The sequence below is a fragment of the Primulina eburnea genome, chromosome 11 (genome assembly GCF_022965805.1).
Source record: "Primulina eburnea isolate SZY01 chromosome 11, ASM2296580v1, whole genome shotgun sequence".
NCBI classification, from domain to species: Eukaryota; Viridiplantae; Streptophyta; class Magnoliopsida; order Lamiales; family Gesneriaceae; genus Primulina; species Primulina eburnea.
Window position 1 is genome coordinate 38,415,728 of NC_133111.1, and position 16,986 is coordinate 38,432,713.

General features: G+C 36.3%; 1 protein-coding gene across 2 annotated transcripts; it reads right to left on the minus strand.

Moving 5' to 3' along the window:
- Positions 1–1,773: 1,773 nt before the first annotated feature.
- Positions 1,774–6,801, minus strand: LOC140805835 (proteinaceous RNase P 1, chloroplastic/mitochondrial-like). Of its 2 annotated transcripts, XM_073162163.1 has the most exons (7): positions 4,893–6,798; positions 4,721–4,810; positions 4,447–4,628; positions 4,226–4,346; positions 3,701–3,769; positions 3,089–3,218; positions 1,774–2,138 (listed from the first exon to the last, which is right to left on the minus strand). In XM_073162163.1, exons 1-7 carry the CDS (start codon positions 6,732–6,734, stop codon positions 1,882–1,884), a joined length of 2,691 nt encoding a protein of 896 aa, XP_073018264.1. In that variant the 5' UTR covers positions 6,735–6,798; the 3' UTR covers positions 1,774–1,881. The 2 variants fall into 2 exon arrangements, with proteins under 2 accessions (XP_073018264.1, XP_073018265.1); XM_073162164.1 differs by lacking the exons at positions 1,774–2,138; positions 3,089–3,218 and having other exon boundaries at positions 4,205–4,346; positions 4,893–6,801.
- Between the last annotated feature and the right edge of the window lie 10,185 nt (positions 6,802–16,986).

Genomic DNA, 16,986 nt, shown 5'->3' on the forward strand with positions numbered 1-16,986 from the left:
GTGTCAACTCTAGAAGATATTCCGAGATGGGAAAAAGCTGCTTGGACTATATGTATACCTTGTGATACTCAAATCTAGACCTTCTTACAGAACTAGGAATGTGTTCATGGCCAAAATGAAATTAATCATGAGTACTAAATGATATCAGGAAAAGTCATGTTTGAAGTATATTTTAATTTATACAAACGGTTTTACAGTCCAAAGACATCGTGTCTATTTTCAAGTAGTGAATCATTGAGTTTTCACAAGGGAATGTTCAAAGGGTAATATCTAATCATACTATGCAAGATTTAACTGTTGAACTTTATCACAAAAATCGTCGAATATCTTTCAATTTTCATTCATGTGAGAGATTGTTGGACTTTGGATGACAATTGGGTTTCTCATTTTTTAATGAAAATTGGATAAACACCTTATGGTCTTGATAAGTGGATGATTAAGTGTGAAAATGAATGTCTCACATATTAAAATAATATTAGCATGAGTGAGCTTATATTGAGTTACATTTTGTGAATGTGTAAAAATGATTGGTCAAGAGGCTGAAAAAGCTTGACTTGTGTGCAACATTCGAGCACGACCTGGGAGCGTCGAATGTCGAACCGATCAAAGACAAAATTGTCCACCAAGGTTCTTCTGGCTTTTGCTATTTTCCTAAATTTTTATTTTTGAAAATTCACTCCAGATCTTTCTAGATATGACATTCCACATGTCTGATTGTTGGTGCTCCATATGGCTGAGCAACCTTTGGCCGTTCAGATGGTCAGTCTGTGACTGTCCTCCATATGAAACTCAAGTGTCTATATTAGGGGCAGCCTCGAGTCCTTCAAGGATATCTCGTACGCATATATTACTTTCATTTCTCTTCTTGTCTCTGCCCTGCTACTCGGCTCCAACTCGTAATAAAGATCAAATACTTCTTCAATTCAGCGACATAGTACATTCACGTTAGGTTACAGTTGGTTGTTCCATTGCATCCTGAGAAATTGTCGTCCAACTTGATCTTCGAAACACATAATAGAAGGGACAAGTCTGTTTTAAAATGTATCGATTCACTTTACTGTTTTAATTTTATTTACTATATTTTCTCATGACATCGTTCGTTGATTTTAAAATAATTTTTTTAATCGAGAACTACGATGTTGTTTGACACCCCACCGGACGATGACGTAGAGGACCGCAGAGATCTCGATGAGATCTCGATGTGCCACCGGATGGCACAGGTGGAGAACCTTTACTCGAAGGCTCCCGGCGCGCGTGAAGACATTAGAAGAATTATGAATTCCAAATATTAAATCAGGAATTAGTTAATGGAGATAATTTCTGTTTTCTTTACAGTTCAGTCCCAAGCAAGAAGAAGAAATGTGGCGTGTCCATCTATGTCGGAAAGATTTATTTATTTATAAAATATAATATAATATAATATAATAATGATCCACTTTCGGGTAGAGTCGATCCTGGGTGTGGGGGCACTGCCCCCACACCCAATCAAGGGTCAAGATTCAATCATGGGGGGTGGAATTTTTTTTAAAAAAAAAAATAAAATGGGCCAGAAATTTTCTGGCCCTTGGATCTGCCCGTGCAGGCAGTGCCTGCACGGGCAGCATCGAATTTTCCCCACTTTCGCAAGCAGTGATCTTGATTTAATAATTAAATAATCCGAAAATTTCGGAGGACCGTTTGGTGGACGATGTTTGTTCCCGCGAATTGATTCGCCACCAACTTCAAGAAAATATCCCTGCATTTTCTTGATCCAGTAATAAAAATACAATGGGGTAAAAATAGACAGAATCACCAAAATTTTATTCTAAAAGCTCAGAAATCCAAAGAATGCAGAATAGCTAGCAGGGGTAGATAAAACTTTGCCACTGACAATCACTTCATTCATATTTGGAAATCAATCGAACATTTCCCAATTTTCTCTGCAGCCTCAAGTTCGGGGATGATGGAGTGATGATCAAACTTTGCGGATGGTAATATTATAGTTTTGATATTTGAATATAATTTTTGAAGCTGTTCTTGGATTTGCTCATGGTTGTCACCTTGATTTTTCGTCGGGACACTTGTTCTTGCTTCTCCCTTTTTCTTGCGAGAAAGGCGCGATCCTTTCGAGACACCAAGTTTGGACGGAGTTTCTCGAGCTGCATCAGATGCCACAATTTGTTACTTATCAAATAACTCAAATCGTTTAGTTTTTATGGACAACGAGTTGATTTGCAGCTCATATAGAATAACAAAAAAGTGTATAAAATGTAGTCAAATTATTTGATGACAGTATGAAACAGAACAAGAATAAGAACATAAACCCAATGTCACATGATATAAACCATTTGTTTATGTTTAGAGATTGTGGCAGCTGGGAAATTACCCACAACAGAATCTAAATTGTTTTCAAACAAAGTTAAGCAAGAACAATTTAATTTAAATACATCTCCCTATCACCCAAGTAAACTAAGGTGGTTAAGAATCCAACTTGTTATTGTTGAATGTAATAATGACCTTAGTGATTGTTCTCCGTGACAGTCTTTTTACCTTTCAAGATTTCCGTTCAAATATGCTAGGATCTTGACGTGGATAGTAAGGGCCTATAATTTTACGAATTTTTAAAGGGGAAATTGCAAAAATCTACATAAAGTCCTACAGGTCCAGAATACATTGACTTTTCAATCCATTTGGGTAAACTGACGATTCATATATGACAAGTTTAACCCAATATGATGTAGTTCCTAACCAATTTTACAAATAAATAGGATAACTTAGGCTACCAACTTTTCTTCACATTTAATTGGCCGCTTGGTGGCAGCTTTCTCCTACATTTTGCTCAATTAGTTCCATTTGTCTGCCCCTTTGGGATGGAAACACAATAATGATCCATATAAGTTTTTTAAATCCTGATAGAGTAGACATAAATGAAATTTAAAGAATTTGGAACTCAAATCACAATCTTGATTTAAACAAGCATGGTCTTTTGTTAAAAGGCAGGTTTAGAGAGGACAATCTTAATTTGTACCCAGTTATGATGTAAAATCAGAAGAAAAAGACAGAAAAATAGTCCCTCATTCAGCTATAATCAACCTTCATTTGCATTTACCTTCATTTAAATCTTCAAAATCCAGCTGTGGCAATCTCGAGTCTGCACGCGTACAGCATAACCATAATCTTTGGTCCTCTTGTTCCACTTCTGATGCAATGGGAATATGCCAGTGGCCCTTCTCTGACTCCTGTCAACCAAATACATCAAGTGGAATGAGTCTTACCATAATTCCTCAAGGGCTTAAAACCAATTATGAGAATGCATCAAGACAACTGAGACTTAAATGTCTGGTTTGGTCTCTTGTACGTCTGAAGAACCACAATCACATGTGTACTCATGTTGATAGAGCCTGGGGAGTCTAAGAAACCTTAAAATACACTATACCCAGTTTCTCTGTTAGTTCTTGTAACATAATTTTTGCAAGAAGATAAGATTTCTGTGAGCCGTGAGGTATGTTTTTACTTTTCGATTGAAAAAGGGTTTAGGTTTAGTTATCTTATTGCTTTTGTTCACTTTTCTAGTTTCCTATAATTGATCCTAGCACAAGTCAGAACATGCCTAAGTCTCTGCATGAAAACAAGTTTCTGCTACCTGCGCGTCAGAATTTAGTTTGGTATATCAAATTGTTGAAGATAAATACTCCAGCAAGTTAAGTTAAGAAACACTGACCTGTATTACTACGGAACAAGGAGGTGGCATGTGAAATATAGGGCCCGTTTCATCAAAGCTGAAGCGTATCTTCAGTAAAAAAAAGGCAACCTCAACAATATATTACAACAATGAAAGATAAAAGAGTATCATGGTAGCTTTCAAGTTTCTCACAGGATCAACGAGCAAACAGAGATTAGCTTATTAATAAACAACAGAATATAGGCATAGAAAAATTTTAACCTACTGATACACATTTGATTGCCCTTGTCCATGTCATCTCTGAAAAGTGACTCTAGATACAATGATTAAACACCGTATATATTCCCATTACAAAATAGGGATAATTAATAAATGGAGGGATATGACGATCAGTAGCACACTACCACTATTATCAAAAGTACAAAAGAAGCTTACATTGTCTGAACTATTTTTCAGTAGTTATATAGTTTGAGTTTCTAGACTCATTCGACCAAGAAAAATACCACTTGTATAATTGCTGAACTTGATTAAATAGGCTTCCACCTTTTACATGCAATAGCTCACCAGATGTCTTTCTTTCCATTTAGGAAAAATATCATTGCCCAGTAATTGGAACAGGTGATCTCTCATCTCGTCATTAGTGACAAGCAAGCATTTGAACTTTATAGCCGCGTACAACCAATACCTGAAATAAAGATCAATTTTTAGGCCGCCAATCTAACCAATCATCATGAAGAATTAATGACATCATATTATCGGTAGAAACTATGATGAGCAGCTCATACCAATCATCATTTGATCCAGTCGGAGTAGCAAAGAGAGCATCTGCATTTTTCCACTTCTCAATGAAACTTCTATTGAGAGAACCTTCCATCTTATCCCCAGCAACACGCCGATTATGCAGTATAATTAGTGGCCATTTTCTGGAAGGCAGCATTTGGCGAATTCCATTTGCAACAGCATTGACCTATGGAAGACATGGCCAACCACCACAATTTTTTTACCAGATAAAAAATAAACAGAGGGTTACAAATTTTTTCATATTCCGCAAGCACTTGCCTTTGATGGTTTAAATCTTTTCTGGCTGTTTAGGCCAACGTTTGCACCATCCACCACGGCTTCGAATGGTCCATAGTAATCGAGCCAATTCTGCAAGATGATGCAGCTTTCAGTTTGTTACACCTTCAAATTACTCTGTTTATAAAGAAAAGAAAGTAAATGCACTGCATACTTGAAATTTCTGAAAACTTGAATTTTTCTCTCTTTGCATGGCTATAGATGCCACAGATTGTGCAAATTTTTCGGTTTCTTCGGGATCAAGGTCAATAGTTACTAGCCTTTCACTACAGGACTTGCATGAACCATCAGAATCAACAGGAGACCGGCAGACAGTCCATTTCCCTTTGCCCAACCAGCCTTTTCCATGCCATCCCCCTCCTGTATTTTCAATTGCTCGAACAATCTTTTCCCGGTCCCATTTTCTTTTACCCACTTTCGAAGCTACCTTGCTCTTAAACCACCTCTCAATCAAATTTGCTGTAGCTGGTGAAACTTGCCTCACACTCGTTCTAAGTTTGTGCAACACGTGATATACTTTTTCGCTCTTTCCAGCTTCTACACTTACCTTTAGAAGTGCCTCCAGTTCAGGCTCCTCTGGATTGACATTATGCTCCAACATGTGTTCTTCGACCATGAATGCTTTCTCAACATCTCCATTATTGCAGAAAATAGTTAGAGCAGGGCCATAGGATCGTAGTCTAGGATTTAAACCATATTCCTTCATTTTCTTTACCATATCAAAGGCCCTATCACCATCACCAAAAGATACAGCCATTCTGGCCACAGATGTAAGTATGGCTTCATTCATGGGAACCTTTTCAACACACATCTGGTTAAATATTTCAAATCCCTTCTGGAGGGCAATTCTTTTTAAATCTTCACTCACTTGAACTCCATGACCGGCACCTCTGTCATCTTTAATCTTCATAGAATCAGCAATCCTCTTCATTGATTGAACCAAGGCATCTAAAGTTTCATCGTAGATCTCCATGGATCCATACAAAAAACTCCTTGAATAAGCTTCCCCTTGAAAACTAGCATTTGAATGACCATTTGCAAGTTCGGGTGTACAACCGTTCCCAAGGAACTTATCTTTTTTCAATTGTTCAATAGGAGGATTCTCTCCTTCGTCTTGTTCATGCAAACTATTTCCTGCATAACACCCTTTTCCCATTCCAGCAGATACACTCAATGGTTCAGAATCAATAACAGGATTTTCTTTTGACGGTTTAACGTGTTTCAGATTTCTACTTCCGCTCCCGCTCTTCGCTGGCTGAACCAGACCAGTGGCGGCAGAAGAACAAAGATACAACAGAACAGCATAATGGTACTGCCCCATCTTAACGCCTTCCGTCCTAGCCAAATCATATAATCTAATGGCACCCAAAAAATCACCCCTTTTAGAGCACAACTCCAATCCAACTCTCAGAGTTGCTTCCGCCGAATCGACTTTAGGTTTCTTAGTTAGCTTCTCCTCATTTCTCACTTCCAACCGATTTTTCAGGAATCTTTTATCCGTAGCATCCTTAGTACCCTCTTGAAAAACGATAATCTTCTCGTTAATGTCTAACACTTTTTTCTCCTTAAACCTCGTGGAAGATAATCCAGAAACCACCTCTTTCTTCCTGTTAGAACTCGATACATTCTCGTTAAGTCTATCCCTCGGCACCATTCTTCTCCCAGCAGGTTTCTCAACACCAAGGTTCCTATTCTCAAATTTACCACCATCATTTTTATCAACCGAGGTAAAAGAAGAATACCCTGAATTAATATAATCGTTAGAGCAAGTATTAATGCTGTTTTTTGAGAGTCCACCCCCCGTGTCTTCGGACAACCTCGTTTCCAAGTGCGCGGCAACTTGTGCTTTAACTTGAAGTGGCGCAATCCCCGGGTCTGGAGTGTCCGTAGTGGATGGAAAACCGAGAGATTGATGATTAGATGAGTACTTACAGCGACAGGAGTAGGAGAAATGGAGCTGAGTTTGTGGCAGCGGTTTGAAGGCGAGGGAAGCCATCCCCAAGCAATGTGTGGCTGTTCGGAAACCTCCCTATCCATCTTCGGTGACGACGTATAAGTTGGCTATTAGATAAAATTCGAATTTAGGATTTTTTTTCTAACATATTTTTATTTGCTATCAATAGTTGTAAGAAAAAAAATGTGTGCATTTTCTGATCAATCGAAAAATATTTCTGTGCTCCTTGTTTGTATTTTTTTAGATAAAAATTCGTACAAAACATTACGATAGTAATATATGATATTTGAGTATCAAATATTTCGGATCTGGTATTAATATATGATTTTGATTACTCAAACATGTATAACAAGTATTGATTTTAACGACTCGTTTTTTCTCAGATGAAAATCGACACAAAACATTAAACTAATATACGACATTGGAGTATCAAACGTTTCAGATTTGGTACTAACATGTGATTGTGATTTTTGAGTATCCAAACCACTCATATATGATTTTTAATACACAAACCATCCGTGTATTTTTTCGGATGAAAATCGGTACAAAATATTTGAGTACTCAAACAAGTGTAGCAGGTGTTAATATTATGCTCACAATATTATCTTTTGCATCCTATATAAAACAATTAGTATTCAAAATATCATATATCCGTATTATATTTTCAATATTTTATATCGATTTTCATCAATGAAAAAGTATATAAGATCCATGTAGTGCAGATTTTTGGGTGAATCACATATTGCAAAATCTATTTTCTCTGATAGACACTAAACAAAATAGTCATACTTAAATTTAATGATTTTAAAACAAGTTGCTCTTATAATTACAATGATTTATTCCATCATAGTCGGGAAGTTTTATATACAACGAGTTTTAATATGTTGTACATCAATTGTACACATTTATGTGAGCACTTATAAGATACATGCATCTATCAGATATACAATTTAATATGTTTTAAGACTTTTTTTTATAAAAAATAAAATAAAAAAATCAACTAAAAAGATTTTCAATCGATGAAAGAAGTAAAAAGTAGCCCAAAAATTAATTAGTTCAAAATTCAGCCTATAGATATACATCTTCCTAAAGCTCATTTCAATGAAACATGAGCCCACCCAATATGATGTTTTGATTTATGTCATAGGCAGACATTTTATTTTATCATAATTTTATTATTACTCTATGACTGGGTGATTTCAATATTAACCACATGATTTTACCAACATTCTAGAGCTTGCGGAGTTCTGGTGCTGGTGATAATTTATTAAGCTTCTGCTGTTGTTTTTTTGTCATGTATAATTGTTTATTTGAGTTTTCAATCGATCTTAGTAATACATCTTATTGCGAAGAATGCAGCCATGAATTATGTATTTTGGAAAAGAACTCAAAAACATTATTTACAAGTGTGTTGTACTATTTATACATGGAGAATGATCAACTTCCGTAACTAACTCTAACTTCTAACTAATTGATTTAAGCATAAGCAGTAGCTAACATCTAAGTCTAATAGCCCCCCTCAAGATGTACGATAAATGTTTTTTATGGACATCTTGGACATTAAAACGGAAAGAGTGGAGAACGGTAGAGGTTTAGTAAACATGTCAGCCAGTTGAAGGTGAGAAGTAATCGGTAATAGCTTGATGAAACCAGCCTTGATCTTGTCTCGAATGAAGTGACAATCAATCTCGATGTGCTTGGTTCGTTCATGGAAAATAGGATTGGTGGCAAGATGAATAGCAGAAAGATTGTCACAAAAGATCACAGCTGGTGGAGAAACATGGAATTGCAAGTCCTTAAGTATTTGTGTGAGCCATACTATTTCAGCTGTTGTGGTGGCCAAGGCGCGATATTCCGCCTCAGTTGATGATCTAGATACGGTCAATTGCTTTTTGGACTTCCACGATATTAAGGCATCACCAAGAAAGATACAGAAACCAGTTGTCGATTTTCTTGAGTCATGACAAGCCGCCCAATCAGCATCGGAGAATGCCCTTAGCTGAATTGAGGATGAAGCTGAGAAAAAAATTCCTTGACCAGGATTAGACTTAATGTATCTCAGGACCTGATGCACGGCATGTAGATGCGAGGTGCGCGGTTTTGAAACATATTGACTTAGTTTATGAACCGCAAACATGATATCCGGTCGTGTTAGAGTCAAGTATAGAAGCCGACCAATAAGACGTCTATAAGCTGTAATGTCAGTAAGGAGTTCACCATCATCAGAATTGAGACGCAACCGAGAATCCATTGGGACAGTTGCTGGTTTGCATGCTAGGAACCCCGTGTCTTCAAGAAGATGTAGAGCATAATTGCGCTGAGAAAGATAAATGCCAGGCAATGATTTAGCTATTTCAAGACCAACAAAATATTTGAGATCCCCCAAGTCTTTTAGTTTAAATCGTCCTTGAAGATCAGACTTGAGCTGTTGAATAGCATGGACTGAAGGTCCTGCAATGATGATGTCGTCAACATAGACTAACAGGGCGATAAAACTAAGACCTGAACCCTTGATGAATAACGTATTATCAGATTGGGATTGAACAAATCCCGAATGAAATAAGGCAGTGGAGAATTTGGTGTACCATTGCTGCGATGCTTGCCGTAAACCATAGATGGACTTGTGTAAATGACAAACATATTTAGATCCAGTTGGAGAAGAATGACTACTCAAGTTGTAACCTAGAGGAAGGTCCATATAGACTTCTTCAGACAGGTCACCATTGAGAAATGCATTATTAATATCTAATTGAGCGAGGTGCCACTTTTGACTTGCTGCCAACGCAAGAATGGTTTTAATGGTAGCCAATTTGGCAACTGGAGAAAAGGTCTCAAAGAAATCGATTCCTTCACGCTGAGTATACCCTTTGGCGACTAGGCGAGCTTTATACCGAGAAATAGATCCATCAGAATTGTGTTTGATCTTGTAGACCCACCTACATCCAATGGTTTGTTTGCCCGGAGGAAGCAAAACTACTGACCAAGTTTTATTGGAGTCCATGGCATCAAGTTCATCTTGCATAGCTCGTGTCCAGCAATCAGATTGAATAGCTTGGTGATAAAATTGTGGTTCAACATGAGATGATATGTTGAGTATCAAATTCCTATATGAGGGAGATAGGGCCTCATAAGAGATATAGTTGCTAAGAGGGTATACTGCTGTGGAAGATGGAGCAGAGTTGTGGTGTATCATGTGGCAATGATACTGCTGTAAATAAGAAGGTGGTCTAGAAATTCTCGTAGATGTACGAGTGGGAACCAAGGTCGATGATTCGTGTGAACCAATGGATGGATCAAGCGATGTTGTAGGAGCAACTTCTTCTGGTTGCATATGGGAATTATATCTGTTGTCCTGACAAGCAGAAGTATCCACTGGTGCTGGTCGAGGAATAACAATATCTGAGAATGGATCAGTAACATTGCCCTCATGAGGAAGGGAATGGAAAGGAAAAATGGATTCCTTAAATTGCACATCTCGAGAGATAAAGATTTCTTTACTCTCAAGACCCAGTAGTTTATAACCTTTTATGCCTGTAGGATACCCAATGAACACACATATGCGAGCCCTCGGCATAAACTTATCTCGATTGGCAGCTAAGGTGGATGAAAAAGCAAGACATCCAAATGCTCTAAAATGAGTATAGTCCACCTGTTGATGATACAGTAGCTCATATGGCGATCGATTATTTGTCCATGGCGATGGAACACGATTCACCAAATATGTGGCTGTGAGTAAACATTCACCCCACATTTTTATAGGAACTTTGGACTGAAAAAATAATGATCGAGCCACATTAAGGAGATGTTGATGTTTCCTTTCAACAACAGAATTCTGTTGTGGAGTTTGAACGCAAGAAAACTGATGAAGAATCCCTCGTTGCTGAAATAAATCAGTGAATGCCAGTTCTTTTGCGTTATCAGTTCGAAATCCTTTAATTTTGACATTGAATTGTGTCTCAATCATGGTGCAAAATCTAGAAACCATCATTGTTGCTTCAGACTTGTGATTTATTAGAAAAACCCATGTAAATCTTGTATGATCATCAACCAAAGTCAGAAAATATCTTCGATTATTGTAAGTAGGAGCATGATAAGGCCCCCAAATATCACAATGTATTAGTTCAAAGGCACAATCAGATACTCTATGATGTGAAACAAAAGGCAAACGTTTTTGTTTTGCTAATGGACATATATTGCAAATGTTGTTATGGCAAGAACTATCTACGTCGAACTTTATATGAGGCTTCAGGATTTGCATAACCTTTATTGATGGATGACCAAGTCTTTGGTGCCAAATGTGAGTTCCAACTAGATTTAGATGAATGTCAGAATGCATCAGTTTCGAGTCCAGAACATACAGCCCTGCTATCCGCTCACCCTTTCCAATTGTCCTCTGTGTTTTGATGTCCTGAATCATAAATGTATCAGAATGGAAAGTGATCATGTTCTGTGTGTTAGCAATAAGGCAGCTGACAGACAGCAAGTTAAACTTGAACTCGGGAATATAAAGTACATCCGAGAGGACCAAAGAATCTCCCAAATTTACATCACCATAAAAATGCACATCCACATATTCACCATTAGGCAATGTCACTCTTGCATTCTGGATTGCCTTAAGAGAAGTGAAATTCCCTTTATTTGAGCAAATATGCCTGGATGCACCAGAATCTACTATCCAACATGTAGATATATTCAATGTATTTGGGATCGAGATGGAGAGGCAAATACCTGGTGTGGATGAGCTATTAGCAATATCATTTGCATCCATTTTCTTATCAGAGGATGAAAGCTGCTGGACAAACATTGCCATTAGTTGTTCCATGTGTCCTTTGTTGAAATTTTGAAGAATGTTGGGGTTGTCCCTAGTTTCATTTGTCTGTTCATGACCAGATACATGATTAACAGAAACATCAGTAGTTCTATTCCCCTGTTTATATCGATTCTTGTATCCAGGTGGATAGCCATGGATTTTATAGCAAGTATCAATTGTGTGGCCCGGAATATTACATGTTGTGCAGTATGGTCTATTTCTCTGAAATTTCAGTGGTTTTCGATTGCTTATCTGTGTCTGATTCTGTTCACCCTTGAGTGTAAACGCCATGCCTTGGTTAGGAAGATTTGTGCCTTGATGTGTTCCAACCTCCCGCTGCCGTTCCTCTTGCACAACTAAAGCAAAAACTCGACTGATCGATGGTAAAGGATCAAGTAGTAACACTTGGCTCCGGACTTGTGTGAATGAATCATTGAGACCCATGAGAAAAGTCATTGTGTAGTCCATTTGAACAAATGCTTCGATATTCTTAACCCCACTGCAAATGCACTTCCCACAACTGCACATGGGACGAAAATGATTCAGCTCTTCCCAAAGAGCTTTCAGTTTTGTGAAATAAACGCTCACAGGATCTTGATTTTGACGAAGTTGAATCAGATCTCGTCGAAGCTGGAAAATTCGAGGACCATTGCTTTGCTGAAACCTCTCCTTGAGATCATTCCAAATTTCAAAAGCTGATTCCGAGTACAATACACTCGCTGATATGTCCTTAGAAACAGAGTTCAATAACCAAGAAATGACAACGTTGTTGTTGCGATTCCATGCACTCATTAAATTGGATTCCGATTCCAATGGCTTTGTGAGCGAACCATCAATGAATCCTAATTTGTTTTTGACAGATAATGCAATTTTCATTGCCCTACTCCATGATGCAAAGTTGTCACCTGTTAGTTGTTGAGAGACCAACGTAATTCCTGGATTGTCTGAGTGATGAAGAAAGTATGGACTCGACGGATCATCGATCACAGATCTGACTGGCAAATTCCATGCTTGTGGACCTGTGTTCGCCATGGATTCTGAAACAATAGAACTAAATGAATATTGAGATTTAGGGAATTATACGAATTCACCGATTGCGTTTCGAATCTTCGATCTGTAATTCTGACTTTGCAATTCGGAATCCTCGATCGGAGATGCAGGTAACTGCCAAATTGAGCTGCCAAATTGAGTTCTGAATCTTCGATCTCTAATGTCGATAATAGCAACTCAGATTCTTCGATTGGAATAAAATTTGAATTGGAAGCTCTTTTTGCTCTGATACCATATTGCGAAGAATGCAGCCATGAATTATGTATTTTGGAAAAGAACTCAAAAACATTATTTACAAGTGTGTTGTGCTATTTATACATGGAGAATGATCAACTTCCGTAACTAACTCTAACTTCTAACTAATTGATTTAAGCATAAGCAGTAGCTAACATCTAAGTCTAATACATCTTCTAATTTTCGATAATTTTAATCATTTTTCATATGAAGTGTTGATGTGACATTACGCACGTCAGCACTACATCAACATCGTATCAGTGTCAAAAAAAATTAAAATGCAAAAAAAAAAAGATACATGATTAAAACTAAAATTTTTGATCCATTTTCCCTGCTAATTATTATATTATAATTTCAACAACATATATAAAAGTATGGCAAAAACTCGTGTGAGACGGTCTCACATATCGTATTTTGTGAGCCGGATCTCTTATTTGGGTCATCGATGAAAAAGTATACTTTTTATGCTAAAAGTATTATTTTTTATTGTGAATATAGGTAGGATTGACCCGTCTCCCAGATAAAAATTAGTGAGACCGTCTCTCAAGAGACCTCTTCTAAAAATATTTTCTATTTTGATCACACTTCCCACCACATAACAAATCCGTGAAATATGAAATCGGAAATCGGGCGTGAGACAGGTCCATCAGATTGGGAGCAATATATTATTATACATTTAATTTATATGTGTTAGTATGTGTTATAAGTATTATTATTTATAATATCTACCAAACCAAATTAAATAAAATAAAAGTCTGGAAAAAGTTTATAACGAAAAACAAGCTTTTTAATTACGAATGTATGACAGGTATATTTGTATAAAAGAATAGATTGTTGGATAAATGAAAAAGATGATTAATTAATGAACGTTGAAAAATGTACCAAGAAAAGACTTGTCCAACATTGATAAATGGGCCAAATAAAATCATCTTCATTAACTCCAAGTTTGAGCTAAAGGTTTTGGTCCTCAGGAGTACCAGAAGTTTTTAAAAGAAGAAAAACGCTGATAGGTTGAGTTACGGTGGAAAACACACGCACGTGGTTGGCCGGCTCTGCCCGATTCGGTGCGGTCTTTGACCAATTGTTAGAGACCAACCCATAATTCCTAAGGCTCAGCCCAATTTTAAGTAATTTTAGAAAATAATAATAATAATAATAATAATAATAATAATAATAATAATAAAGAAACGTGAATCTTCTTGTATCTCTCCCCGTACGCATCAGCCCAAGCTTTTCTTTCTTCTTCCACAAATTTCAAAACTTAATCTGTCGATTGTTGTCGCTCCGATTATCCAAAAATTAAATTAAATACATATTTGGGAAGCCATTGATGTTAGCTTTCTATTGATACCTTTTTTGCAAGAAAAATCGTGAATCCAAGCCACGACCATAGTCGACCGCCGTCTATTTTCGCCGGAAAATCAGGAGAAAACCTTGGGTTAGGTAGTTTGAAGCTTGATTCGAAACTTAGAACAAGATTCAAAACTTTTAAAGATATAATTCAGATTTTAGGGTTTCGAATTTTAGGTATTTTAATTCATTTGAGTTTCAACAATTAATATATATTGTATTATTAATTCTAGGGGCTATATCGGAGCTAATTGGAGGTATTAACAAAATTTCAGAATTTATTTTTGGACATAATTTCGAATATTCGGAATTTTATAATCGAGTTTTCGAATTTCAATATTCAATAATTAGGGATTTAGATGCTATAGAATTGTCGTATATTAATTTTAGAAATTTTAAAGCCTAAATTATGGACTTTTGAAATTTTATGGTAAATTGTCAAATATTAGAAAAAAAAAACAAATAGAAATTGATATGAAATACATTATTTGCCACAAGATCAGATTTTTCAAGAAATTCTTAAGATATTTCAGTGGTAAATTAGGTGTTCAGATGAGGTACACATGAACTGTTTTATTATGACGTCTGTAATGATGTGGAATGACGTTAAGTATTTGGTAGTGAATTTTGGCGTGCCTTATGTGCTTCTGTGAATAACGTTATTGCAAACACGCATTTATTTGAGTTGATACTATTACTGCATAGTATTTCGAGCCTTGACTCTATTGATTGCTATCATTATTGATCTGTGGAGCTGTTGAGTCATCTATGGAGCGAGTGATTGGATTAGATCACTCCTGACATCTCATCGATGGAGCGAGTGATATGATTATCACACTCCTGATGACTGGACAAGGATTGACCGGGCTGCTACCGGACCCTCGATGCTACGTGCATGAATGAGCGACGGCTTGATGTTTCGTTGCTTCATTCCTGACACGGGTGGTCAATGTTCCTATCACAGGAAGGTTGCTTCTGCTCCAGGTTGTTGTTTGCACTAAACAATGTGTCCCTTGACTACTCGCAGAGAGTTGTGACTCTTCTACTCATCTGATCCGTAAAGCCATGTCTTTTCTACGTATCAAGTGGTCAATTATAAATAATCTATCTCATACATCATTAATTTATCTTCTTGCCATCTAGCTGCATATTCACTTTGTCCTTGAAAATTGCTGGGTAATTTTGTTCGCTGCTTTCGAGAGTTTGTAGTGCTGCAATCTCTTGATTTGAAGCCATTGTATCTTAAGGACGATTCTCTACAATGTATATCACTTTGATACGGAAAATTTCGTTTTGCGGACAAAGGAAAATCTTTGCATCGACTTGATGTTCAGAACCGACAGAAAGATCAATAACATATATGTATGTATATAATATGCATACGGATATAGACATGAGATCTCCATTCCCATACAAGCATTTAGGATACGATTTATTACAATATCATCATAAATATGTACAATCTTTCTTTATCTCAATTTCTTTGCTTCGGTCGAAAGATGAAAGAAAAGGTTTATCGATTGTGGTAAACCCTCTTGTATGAGTTAAGTGAAGAAATCAATTAGATTTCATATCTCAACAAACAATCCCCCAATACTATTCAATTCTCAAGAAATAACATATATATTAATCATAATTGCGGAAGCGTACCGGAATCCATGAGTTGTAGATGATTATTGGAAATTATCTTCAATCTTGCAGTTTTCTTCTAAAAACTAGAGAGTTCTGTTGGGAAACAAAACAATACGTCGTTCTGCAAAATTGGGACCATAACCTCATTTTGTAATTAAACAAATTTCATTATTTCTAATTTGGCCCTTCAACAAACCAGAAATATCATATATGTTATCCACACAATAATATCATGACATTTAAGTGCTCAAGTCAGTTCTTATTCCAAATTAGACCACATAAGTTTATGACTTATTTAATTGATGACATATAAATATTTATAATTACATTATGGCCCCAAAATTCCAACAATAAGACCTCTTGATCCATATGTGAAGGTAAATTAAAGGATGTGCACGAATACACGGGAACCCGAGGGAGAGGACAACAAACACCAACTCCCAGAATATATCCCACAATATTTCAATAAAGACTATGTTCCATATGAGAATCGATAATGTGACATCATGAATATCAATACTCGTGTCACCTCAAGTCTAACCAACTCGTCTATGCCCCCGAAACTATTTCTTTGCTTCTATTCTTATTATACAAGATGGATACATAACGCAACTCTAATTATACAAAGTGCTTGTAATACTTGTTAAATATAATTATAATATAATACAACATGGTTCAAATTTATGCATTATTGATCGAGTTCTGTTAGATCGAATTTCGAGCGATCTAATTAGTTATATTTTTTGTTAAAAAATAAAAATAAAAACTAAACCACTTGAGCTCTAGTTAATTAATTGAAACTCTCTATATGGTCTTATTTTAATCTAAAAAATGGGGTGGGATGGTAGGTGCAAAAATCGCAATTCACGACATTATTATTTTATTAAGGATGTAGTTGAATAATTTAGATATTAAAATGTCAAAAAGTGATGGAGGTGAGCTGGTAAATATTGCCACTACATCAATTTTTATATTCAGACAGAAATCTTCCTTCCATGAAAAAGAGATACGTATTATTTATATAATATTTTCAAATATTATATATATAACATTACTGCTATCGACAAATGCCTAAGATTTTTTTTCCTAAAATGTAAATATTAAAATATGATAATAAATCTAAGAATGAGAGAAAAAACCGTTAAGATTGAGACTTTCACATAACTCAACCCAAAAACTAGTTCAAGGAAGAAGATTGTCCAAGTTCATGTATGCAAC

Bases quoted from the DNA above. Each gene is read 5' to 3' on its own strand.
- LOC140805835 (XM_073162163.1), bottom strand. From the start codon at position 6,734: ATGGCTTCCCTCGCCTTCAAACCGCTGCCACAAACTCAGCTCCATTTC. The intron at 3,770-4,225 runs GTGAGCTATTGC...TTTTTACTGAAG, and splicing joins AATGGAAAGAAAGACATCTG to ATACGCTTCAGCTTTGATGA. The intron at 2,139-3,088 runs GTAAATGCAAAT...CATCTGATGCAG, and splicing joins TTTTGAAGATTTAAATGAAG to CTCGAGAAACTCCGTCCAAA.